Raw genomic sequence first — 10,964 nt, forward strand, 5'->3', positions numbered from 1 at the left:
TGAAGCTACAGTGGCCACCACATGCAGAGCAGGCTAAACACTGAAGCTACAGTGGCCACCACATGCAGAGCAGGCTAAACACTGAAGCTACAGTGTCCACCACATGGTGACCTGTGTGAGAGGAGGTAGGGGAGACAGCTCTCTGTGATGATTAGAGTTTAAACTGCAGTACACATTTTAAACACTAGGGGGCAGAGTTACATTCTGCTTCTTTAAACGAATACATCAAAAACATTTTTTAAAATACAAAGAGTCGTTTATTTTAATTGAAATATGAACTTTATTTCACCCATACAAAATAAAAAGAATGTTAAAAGTTTACAATACAGTGTCAACTGTCTATTTGGAAATATTTCATACTGAGACTGACACATACAGGGGGAGCCCCATCTTCATCTGCTTTCAATCGGTACTTTAAAACAAGCTAAAAGAGGAAAAAAACAAAACAATGGAGGAGCAAAGAAAAGTCAGGGGAGGCCAGAGTAGAAATAAGGGAGGACAAAAGACACAAACAACTTTAAAAACAAAGTTATGGTCCGAGTCACAGTATCATTCTGATGGGCGATTCAAGGGACTTTACTGGTCGAAAAAAGAAAATAATGTGCAGATCAGAAACAATCTGAGAGCGTCCGAAACAACAACAAAGTGGATGTCGATATGTTTGACTTCGGGGCTGTGGCGGGGAAAGGTTTACACTCGTCTTGATAAAAACGTGCATTAAAAATAGAAAGAAACGCAAACGAAAAAAGAAAAGCTGTGGTTGGCTAACCTACAGTAAAAAAAAACAAAAAAACTCCTGCTTCCATGTTTATGTTACAGCCTGACAATCGGCCTGAGCAGCGAGTCGTGACGAAGCCGAGCTGATGGAGCACCTCACGGGGGAGACAACCAGCTCTCCTCTGCCTTTGACGCTGATCGCTTTCTTAATGCGTCCAATACTGTTTTATTTTGAAGGAGGTTGTAATAAGACTTTATAGATTTCTTTCAGTCGACCTGAGGGTTTGAGTTCACTTCTTTTACGTCTACAGCGGAAAATTTAGAAAGAAAGAAAAAAAAAAATGCCGAAAGAAAAAACTCTCCACAAACACAAACCACACCTCCTCCTGTCTGCGGGGGCTCATGGCGAAAAAACTGTGACGACTGCCGTGTTTTTAATATTTAAGGTAGAACGACCGACTTGTTAAAAAACATCCTCCTCTACAATAAAATAAAACCTTTTTTTAAAAAAAAGAAAATTAAAACACATAATATACAACCAGGTTCCTAGCTCCTAATCCTGCGGAGGCGCTCTGACCGTCTCCCGGGGGCCGTGATGAAGTCTTTTTCCTTTTTGTCGCCTGCCGCAAGTTCATTTTAAGAAATCAAAAAATAATGTTGAGAGAGAATATGTGTGCGTGTGTGTGTGTGTGTGTGAAAGAGGAGGGAAAAGAAAGCTAAGAGTCATAGTCTTCATCGTCGTCGTCCTGGTTTTTGTGCGGCGCAGGGGCTGGGGGAGGCGGTACGGCGCTCAGCATGGAGGGGTGGGGGGCGAAGGCCATGCCGCCTTGGGGCTGTGCCGGAGCCATGCCACCCATAGAGACCATGTTGCCCATGTCCATATTCTGAGGGGGCGTGTCTGACCTGCAGGAGGGGGAGGAGCAAACACACCAGTTTTAATATTTGATCATGAAAGAGAAACGATGCTCAGCTTCATGTCGGTCAAACTGAGACTCAGAAGGAAAGTGTCAGAGTCGGGATCGTTTGTTGCTCTGTGCGACGGAGTATTAGCTCCACGTTCGAGTCGTAAATATAAGAGAAAGAAAAGCAGAAAAGGTACGAGAATAAAGGCGTAAATATGACAGTACATGGATTTCAAACGGGCCATGATTAAAATTCTGAAAGGTTGTTTCAGAAGATCAGCCGTAGACGATTTACTCCGAGTCGGCGTCTTCCTCTCTCAGGAAAATGTTTTCTGGGTCCTGATACTGCTGACGACGTGATGCGCCGTTACGTATCTATAGGTACTGACGTAACTTCACAAGATGCTCCGTGTTCCTCACGTTCGTACAGACGGCTGCTGCTCTGGGAAATGTTCCACTTCATCAGATTTTCCTGCCTTAACGTGGCCCTGATACTCCTGATGAAGCTCCGACGTTTTCACGTAGCGTCCTTTGACAGCAGTCCGGCTGTTTTGTGTCAAACACATTCTATAAGTTCAGAGTCGCTGCAAACTTTTTAAAGTTTTTTTTATTGGACAGCGAAGGTGGGTTTTAGATTTCAGGTGTGACAGATTTGATCGGCATCGTCCAAAAGTTAAAAGCTTTTCTGAATATCTCGAAAGTCGCCTCTTCGTCCGTGCCAACCTTCTTTTCATACTTTTCATCTTAAAGCCTCGCTCCCTCACCTCGTCCTCCCTCTCCATGGTGGTGTGTAAACACTGACACTACGGTTCCCAAAAGGTATTCTTATTTATTCCCTAGAAATAGGCAACCACGACTTTCTGTTGCTTTTTTCTGTTGAACCGAATTCGTACCAAACGGACGGACCCGTGAGCCGTTACCACTCTACTGTCAGGTACTGATAAGACTTGATGACCTTCAGGTCAGCCATCATTCAGACATTTGAAGCTGAGGTGTTTCTCTTGTGGTCACATGCTGTCGACTGAACACTGGACATGAAATCGTTGATTTGGGAGCCAGCGACGCCGTGTTATAATGTGGAAAACAGCGCCCTCTTCTTGTTTGCAGCCGTATGGTTATATATTTGATTTCTCTACCCGGATAAGGTGGGAATATTTTTTCTCAATTTCAAACAGAAGCAGTGATTTATCAGCGAGACTTTTGAGAACAGAACAACTCATCAGTCATCGTCTGCAGAAATAAGTTCTCCTCATGTACCAACGCTTCAGTCCTCAAAGCGCTCGGGTTAAGGTTATTTCTAACGAGACGTAATCAATGATTCTTAGATCCCACGTTCTGATCAGTGGACTATCATTGGTCTCCAGAGGATCTGAGCACACACGCCGGATCTCCTTACCTCTGGAACCTGGATGCAGCCGGCGCGTTTGTGCTTGACTGAGAGCCGTCCTCCTCGTCTCCGTCCGTCTCGCTGTCTGTAGAGTCGTACTGCTGCGAAGAGAACAACACACGGGTGAGTCTTCTGAAGACGTGAGCGACGGTGACGTGTTCTGTCCTTTCATCACAGAGAGCAGAGAGAAGTGATGATTCAAAGCATTCACCATTCAGTTCAGAGTTACAAACAAAAATGGTGTTCATGTGCGTCTCTGCCAGCGTTCAGCTGCCGTCTGCTCGCCCCACACTATCCAAGCCCGTCAGAACATCCAAGTCCAATTGGCTGTTTCGTCAGCAATCTGAAAGCTTGACGGAGAGGCAGGAAGGCACACAAACAGCTTTAGGTTAAAGAAATGTTTTGGGGGGCTTTCTGTGCGTTTATTGTTGATGTAGAGAGAGAGAGAGAGAGAGAGAGAGAGACAGAGAGAAAGAGAGAGAGAGAGAGAGAGAGACACAGAGAGAAAGAGAGAGAAAGAGAGAAAGAGAGAGAGAAAGGGTGAGAGAGAGAGAGAAAGAGAGAGAGGGTGAGAGAGAGAGAGGGAGAGAGAAAGAGAAAGAGAAAGAGAGAGAGAGAGAGAGAGAGAGAGAGAGAGGGTGAGAGAGAGAAAGAGAGAGAGAGAGAAAGAGAGAGAGAAAGAGAAAGAGAAAGAGAGAGAGAGAGAGAGAGAGAGGGTGAGAGAGAGAGAGAGAGAGAAGAGGTTGGATTTGAACCGGGGCTGCATGCTTGGAGGTCCACAGCCTCCGTCCATGGGCCGCACACACTAACCACTGCTCCACCGGCCTTTTTTATCCAACGTTGTCCCTTCAATATAATCCTGAAACTAAACCGTCTCAACTGATATCTAGAAAGGCAGCATGCACGCCTTGTTTAACTTTGCTGTGAAGCTAGCAATCAGTCACTTCGGACGGTTAGCCAAGACAGCCAGCTGAAGAACAACAGGCTGCACAAAGAAACAAAGGAACAGAATAAACTCCCAATCACTGGTTTCTGTGCTCTCAATGTTCCATCACATACTTTGGGGAGATAAAAAATGTAACTCCACCACTCCGCCGACGGCTGTTTGACTCTGTGTGTGTGTGTGTGAAAATAACAAACTCCTACCTCTTGCTCCGACTCTGTGCCAGACAACTTCTTGTCCTTGCCTTTGGAGCCAGCTCCTCCGTTCTTGCGTCCGGACCCCGGTTTCCGACCCCTGGACACAAAAGAGAGAAGACCCGAGGTGATGCTGAAGGACTCGCTGTTTCAGCTTTTGTGGGATTTAGATCTCGGAGAAAGTTCAGTCACGAGATTCAGCAGCAGACACTCGACCACTTTCTGTTTCTGGAAACTGTCCTGCAGATTTAAATCGACTTTATTTACATAAACAGAGAAGAGGACGACGCTGCTGACAATCACACTCACACATTAATATTCAAACATCGTTTGGGGTTTTTTTTTTTGTTTCACCACAAAAGGAGAAGAAGTTTCAAAAAGCTCCACGCTTACAACCACTTTAAATTGAATCACAATCCAATCAGCCTCACTTTACTGAAAAAGTCTTCCAACTCGTTTAAATGGATGTGAAAGTCTTTGGCCGGCTGCGTTCAGTCGACAGTCAATACCGCTGCTTCTGCTCTCCAATCCTGCGATAATTAGTTCTCCCTCTGAGGAGCCCGAAACTCTGCTCGCTCTTCTACTTCTTCTTTTGTAATTAATCTATCATCACAAAACAAACCTTGCTTTAGTCAATACCAATTACTGGAGAGGATGTTCGCGGGGAAAGGCAGCAGTAGCTCTTCTTGTGCGTTTGTGCTGACTTATTCATGTCCAATGTTTCTGTGTTCAGTATCAGAAATGTGACAACCGGAGCAATCAAACGAGAGTCTCACCTGATGGAGACAGAGAATGATCCGTGGAGCGGATTTCACAACTTTGATAACAAATACGGAGAGGTCGGCCAGGAGATTCTAATCCGTGTGGAAAAGAAAAAGGCCAAATATCGGAGTCGAGCCGTTCTCACATTTGCACTCCTAAAAATACCGAGGTAACTTCAGGAGGACTGCTCTAGTTACTCCCCTGACCTGACCGTTCACATAGATAGATGGAAGTAGTGGACGAAGCAACAGTCCACTTTACGCAGCTTTCATGAATATATGTCGATACAACGTAAACCCAAGTATGAGCTAAAGAGCGGAGAGCAACATCCTGACGAGCAGAGAACGTAACGCAGAGGTTTAATTACGTGTATCCAGTCTATTCTATCCAGCGTGCAGCAGTCACAGGATAGAAACGTCACCCGTCACCCATCACCCCCCCTTCCCCCTCCACAACTCGAGTTCTCACATCAGCTCATGGTGCTTCACTAAACGCGTGTTAGTGTCTGACAGTGAGAGAGAGAGAGAGATACCTGCGCGACACTTTCTCTCCTCCTTCCGTGTGGTTCTCCTCCCCCTCGCCCTGCATGTCCGGCACCGTTGCCACCAGGTCTTTCAAGAAATCAAACTGTTGCTCCAGCTCGATGCACTGCTTCCTGCGAAACAAAGAACACGTTTGGAAATCAGGACACTTCTTTCTCCGGGGTTGAAAATTCAACGACATTACAAAGAGATTAAAGGTTAAAAGTTTATGAATTTGTACAGAGTCTGAGTCACACAGTAAGTTTCTACTGACAGCAGCAGGAGACACAAAGTGTTGCATCGACTGTGGAGGCAACACAAACCTCACAGGCACTCTGACAATGTCCCTTTCTAGACACCAAGGAACTTTTAAGATTCTTTACCTGAATCCAGAGGAAATCAACTTTTACTTTTACATTTAGCTGCGTGCGTCCAATGTCACATGACAACTTTGAGATCACTTCCTGTCGTTCTCCGGCTCCCTCTCAAACATCGTCACACGCAGACATACTTACAGATGTGATGTGGTCATTGTCTTTGCGTTCCTGGACTGGGTGACATGACAAGCCTTCGTGAGTAACGATTCCAAAAAAAGCTCCAGAGCTCTCGCTGACGTCTCGGTTAAGGAAGAGATCTGCGACCTGTGTAGACGGCTTTAATTCACTCACATGGGGGACTTCATGCTGCGCCAGCTAAGAGCCCAAAAACCTCCGTTACACACGACAAACCATGAGCATGAGCAGTCATTACAATTCACACAACAGATTTACAGTTCTTGTGTCATTTTCTACCTGACCGAGGGCTCACTCACACCTCTGTATTACACTTTATATCAGGGTTGTCATGGTGACAGGTGTTTAAGTCAAATCATGTCGATATGTTGGAAACAAACCCAGATGTCCTCTGCAGCTAATATTGGATTATTTCTATTTATTACCAAAAGAATGCAGACAAACTCCTTGACACCGTCTAGTTCTTTAAAACTGACATACAGCATCTTTGACTACTTGAAAAGTAATTTTCAAATAAAAGTATTATTCTTCTATTATCACACAAATATGCAGTATAACACTGCAATGTAGACAGAGCTCTGTCTTTGTTTCTCCTGCTGCAGGCTTCGGTTTAAAATGTCACTTCAGCTCTGAGCTCGTTTTAAGCTTCGGCACTTTTTGGGTTCTAGCGATCATCTCTCTTCACCTCCCTCGATCGACCGCTCTTCATCACGAGTCTGGTCGTGCTCGACGTTTCTGCGTCTGGAGGGAAGTTTTTCTTCACCATTGCTACAATGCTTCGTGTTCGGTCTTTGTAAACATTACAAAGAGTTCAGTGCAGCCTTGGAGAAAGTCTCCAGTGGGGATGTAACAATTTACGATACGATTCTCTCCAGATTTATTTGACTCAATGAGACTGCAGACAGATGATGAGTGGAGCAGATTATTTTAGGAGCTGCTAACCTGCTTGTCAGTGTGGTTTGGTCTTTTCATGCATTTATTCTCTTAACAAAGGGAAGTGATTGGAGCTTCTCATTCTGCTGTCCATTAAAGGCTGCATCATGTTGGTTGTGCTATTTGTGTAGTTCCTCGTCTTTTTATACATTTGCACACAGTTTTTTGTCTTGGCTGTTATTTTGTCACCTCTTTCGCTTAATCTCTTAAAGACAAAAAAACTTCCACACCTCCGATTTAAAAAACGGTGGTACGTCCACCTCAATTTCTAAATCGTTTTCTGCAGCCGCTGACGCTTACGGTATTATTGAGATTCTCTTTTCAGAGCGCCGATGTGAACCATTACACCTCACGAATTTACCACAAATCTTTACAAGTCACCTGCCTCTATTAATTTTTTGTCTCTAAAAACAACAGACTACAGTACTACGATGGGAGCAGAGGTTTCGGCACTCTCACCTGAACAAACTTAATCACAACAATCACAGCATGACTTAAGGGATTCTTCACTCGCACAGATGACATCTGACCTCTTTTTAAACACAGTCATGTGTTGGGAGAGTTTGAAACATGTCAAGTAAAGAAAGGATACAGATAATGACAGGCACTGCTGCAGCCACTTTGCCTATTTCTTCATCTGTCTGCATAATCTTCTTAATCCTCGCCTGGTAAGAGAAAACATTGACTTTATTATAATCATGCATCACCTTAAGAGTACATACACTTATTATTTTCACCACAACATGAGCAGCAAATAACACACAAGAGGGCTTTAACTTCAGGCAAGTTAACATTAAATCATGCTGTACACATTATAGGATGCATGTGCACGGGAGATAAATAAGAACTGTGCACAATGTGCTCCCACAGACCACATTAATAAGTTTGAGCTCCTCTTAGCTCGTAATGCTAAAAACAACAATCATCAGTTGACTCATTTAAACGCTTTTAAAGCGCCTCGTTAATCTCCTGGTTGCTAGGCAACTCGGCTAAGTAAAGGAGTCTAGCAGCGTTTGTGTAGTGGTGCAGTATTATTTACATCAGGGTGTAAATGTGTCTGTTTGTTTGTTTTATTGGTACCCGTTAAAAAAAGACACACAAACAGGCCGAACAGCACTGAAGCCAGCCGGAGAAGTTAGCTTAACGCCGGCTGGGTACAGTTACAACTCACCGGAGGGAATCTGGCGTTGTATTTCTTCTTTTTGCTGGGCATACTTGGTTAACCTGAGTGGCTCAATTAAAACACAACTCGGAATATATTATTGAGAATTATTCTGTATATCAAGTTAATCGCCTCCACCGCGCGCGCACACACACACACACATACACTTTAGCTGGCAGCAGCTAACCGGCTAACGCGTTAGCAGTTCGTTGTCGTCGTCGTCGTCACTCGTTCTCTTGATGCGTTCGTGTGTTGACAAGAATAATTGGAAAACTGAGTTATCTATTTCGGACTTTCTTGTGAATGCGCCCCCTGAAAGTCAGTGAAACAACAGGGCGAGCCGGAAAACATTTTCTTGGTTTTCGATAATATGTCACACAAAAAACACAGATGACAAACGTTAACGCTGGCTCGATGGTGGAACAAAAAGCTTTGTCAACTTAAAAAAGTAATAATTGTTTGTCAGGTATTATATTGCTTTGACCACTACTTTTCAGCGCTTCCATGATGACAAACATTTCTCGTACTCGTATGTTTTGGGTTTATTTGAACATTTTCTGTATTTAACTAGGTCTGAGAAAACTAAAGGTTTACTCCAACTCGTACAGTTAGTATCACCTGTGTTCACATTACGACTTTTTTTAATGCTCCGACGCCACATCTTAAATGTCCGAGCAGCCATAAACGTATGGTTTCCGTCAGTTAGGTGTCCGCCGGGTCACAGCGCCGTCAGGTTTGAGGACTCGAAAATAAACTTTTAAATTTGTGTTAATATATATTTTTTTCAAACAAATAATCCGATTCAGATTTTTTTTATTGTACTTAATGATTAAAATAAACGCGTTTTGAAAAATCTCTGTTGAACACGTAATATATTTTAATAACTTTATCTCTTTTTTTTTTTTTAGCTTTTAAAGCTTTATAAATATCTGCTTAATAATTGTGTGAAATATTTTGAGGATGTGACGATTTCGTTTCATTTATATGACGCCGAATTTACCCAAATAACAAAGCTTTTTGATTACACCTGATGAACTAGTAAAAGAAGAAATATCACGTTTTTTTAACGCTCAGACTTTTAATTTAATTATTTTGTTATGGACCTTTTGTTTACAGGATCATCAGAGCCACCCTGAGCGGAGGAACAACACAGGAGGACAAACCTCTCTGGGTACGTAAAGCCCACTCTTTAGTTTTAGTGCAAACACATTACTTATAGTTTTTAGCTTAAAATAACTCTTGTTTCACGGTTGAGTTGTCTCAATGTGATGAATCTTCCCATTCATCACATTTACAGAGAAGACGAACATAAATCGGCTACTTAGCATGTTAGCATGCTAGCTCCTGTGTTACCTGCGCCACACTATTAAAGTTGACCAAACCTGTATTTAATTGGCTCGTTTTCTTTGCAACTTTACTTGATACTAAAGGGAAGTAGTGGTGAATTATTTTTTTTAATGAAAGAGTAAGCGAGAAGATGAGTGTTTTCTTTTCTTAAACGGGTGTTGCTAATGTAGCAAGGCTAGCTAGCAGCATTGTAAAGGTCCGCGTGCAGCCCTGCAGCTCTCCTCTCTGTGACGTCACACACTACCAGGGGGTTTAAGCTTTATTATCAACACGATTCTCCTCTCAACAGGCTCCAGGATCTGTTCAGAGACAGCACCATGGAGGAGGAAGAAGGCCCTGGAGATGGGGAGGTGGAGACCCACTTTGCTGCAGAGGCTCACGCAGCTGAAGCCATGGCTGCTGATATGGACCCCTGGATTGTGTTTGACTCCAGGAGAACTCCCAGATCCGAGTTTGACAGCTGGTTGGAGAGCAACAGACCGTCACAGGTGTACAGGTTTGGGGACGAGGAAGGCGGCGTCAGCCCCGTGGGGTGGATCGCAGTGCTGGGCACAAACCACTGCCCCAGTGTTGGGGACGTCGAAGGCCTCCAGGAGAGCTGGGAGAAACTTTTGTCCAGCGGCCGACCCATGAGCTTCCAGACGGTGAAAGAGCTGGCCCTCAACCACAGAGTGCTCACAGGCAAGTGGCTCATGCACTTGGACACTGGCTTCAAACTGGACAATGCCTGGGAGTGTGTGGCCAGAGCGGCTCTGGATGGCAAGATCTCTCTGGTTAAAGTCAGCCCCTATAATCCCAAGGAAGGGGGGAAACAGGTGATCTGCGCCTACAACGAGAACTTCACGGACGAGAATGAGGTTGTAAGGCTGGACTCGGTCATCCGTGCCACAGGCGTCAAATGCTCGCTCTCCTACAAGCCGGACGTGTACACGTACCTGGGAATCTACCGGAACAACCGCTGGAAGATTTGCCCGACTATCTACGAGAGCAAATTCGACCTGGAGTGCGTACCCAGGCGTTCACACATTATAAACAAAGTCACCAACCTGGAAGTCACATAAACCTGTTGGGAGAAGAGGACAGCTCTGCGGGACAAATAAATAGATGAGGCACTTTTCGATGCCATGAGCTGCGTTGTACAGAACAACCTCGCGATTGAAATCATTTTGACAGGAAGTGGTTGAATTTTGACCACGAGTTCTTCCTTCTTTGTTGCAACAATAAGCACCAAGTCTTCTTATTGTGTGATCATTTCAAAGCAACCGTCTCTTTTTTTTTTTTTTTTAAATTGCTTTCCAATCTATTGTGTTCATAAGTACTGAGCGTATATTTGTATTCTTGTTGTACCTTCAACACATGAACACTTACCTGACGGACGAGGTGTCTGAAGAGATTTTTGATTTGTAAGAAGGGAGGAAGATCCGCCTCCGTTGAAGAATCTCCTTATTTTACAGTTTACATTTGTTCTGGCTTCACATCTTTTTGGGTTTGAGCCGAAGCACGATAACAAGAGTTGCCAAATAAAAGTCAGCTTTTCAACGCCATGTCGACATGTTGTGGGTTTTTTTTTTTTATTGTGAGACA

General features: G+C 44.0%; 2 protein-coding genes across 4 annotated transcripts; one reads left to right on the top strand and one right to left on the bottom strand.

Moving 5' to 3' along the window:
* Positions 1–256: 256 nt before the first annotated feature.
* drap1 (DR1-associated protein 1 (negative cofactor 2 alpha)) lies at positions 257–8,285 on the bottom strand. Of its 2 annotated transcripts, none has more exons than XM_079371017.1 (7): positions 8,043–8,285; positions 7,464–7,536; positions 5,942–6,035; positions 5,438–5,560; positions 4,153–4,243; positions 3,016–3,104; positions 257–1,620 (listed from the first exon to the last, which is right to left on the bottom strand). In XM_079371017.1, the coding sequence occupies exons 1-7, from the start codon at positions 8,082–8,084 to the stop codon at positions 1,434–1,436; spliced, it is 699 nt and encodes a 232-aa protein (XP_079227143.1). In that variant the 5' UTR covers positions 8,085–8,285; the 3' UTR covers positions 257–1,433. The 2 variants fall into 2 exon arrangements, with proteins under 2 accessions (XP_079227143.1, XP_079227142.1); XM_079371016.1 differs by having other exon boundaries at positions 3,016–3,107; positions 8,043–8,284.
* A 96-nt stretch (positions 8,286–8,381) lies between these two features.
* On the top strand, positions 8,382–10,919 carry cUnh11orf68 (chromosome Un C11orf68 homolog). Of its 2 annotated transcripts, none has more exons than XM_079371015.1 (3): positions 8,382–8,499; positions 9,150–9,204; positions 9,670–10,919. In XM_079371015.1, the coding sequence occupies exon 3, from the start codon at positions 9,698–9,700 to the stop codon at positions 10,439–10,441; it is 744 nt and encodes a 247-aa protein (XP_079227141.1). In that variant the 5' UTR covers positions 8,382–8,499; positions 9,150–9,204; positions 9,670–9,697; the 3' UTR covers positions 10,442–10,919. The 2 variants fall into 2 exon arrangements, with proteins under 2 accessions (XP_079227141.1, XP_079227140.1); XM_079371014.1 differs by lacking the exon at positions 8,382–8,499 and adding an exon at positions 8,694–8,766.
* Positions 10,920–10,964: the final 45 nt, after the last annotated feature.

The sequence above is a fragment of the Symphodus melops genome (genome assembly GCF_947650265.1).
Source record: "Symphodus melops genome assembly, chromosome: 20".
Taxonomy (NCBI): domain Eukaryota; kingdom Metazoa; phylum Chordata; class Actinopteri; order Labriformes; family Labridae; genus Symphodus; species Symphodus melops.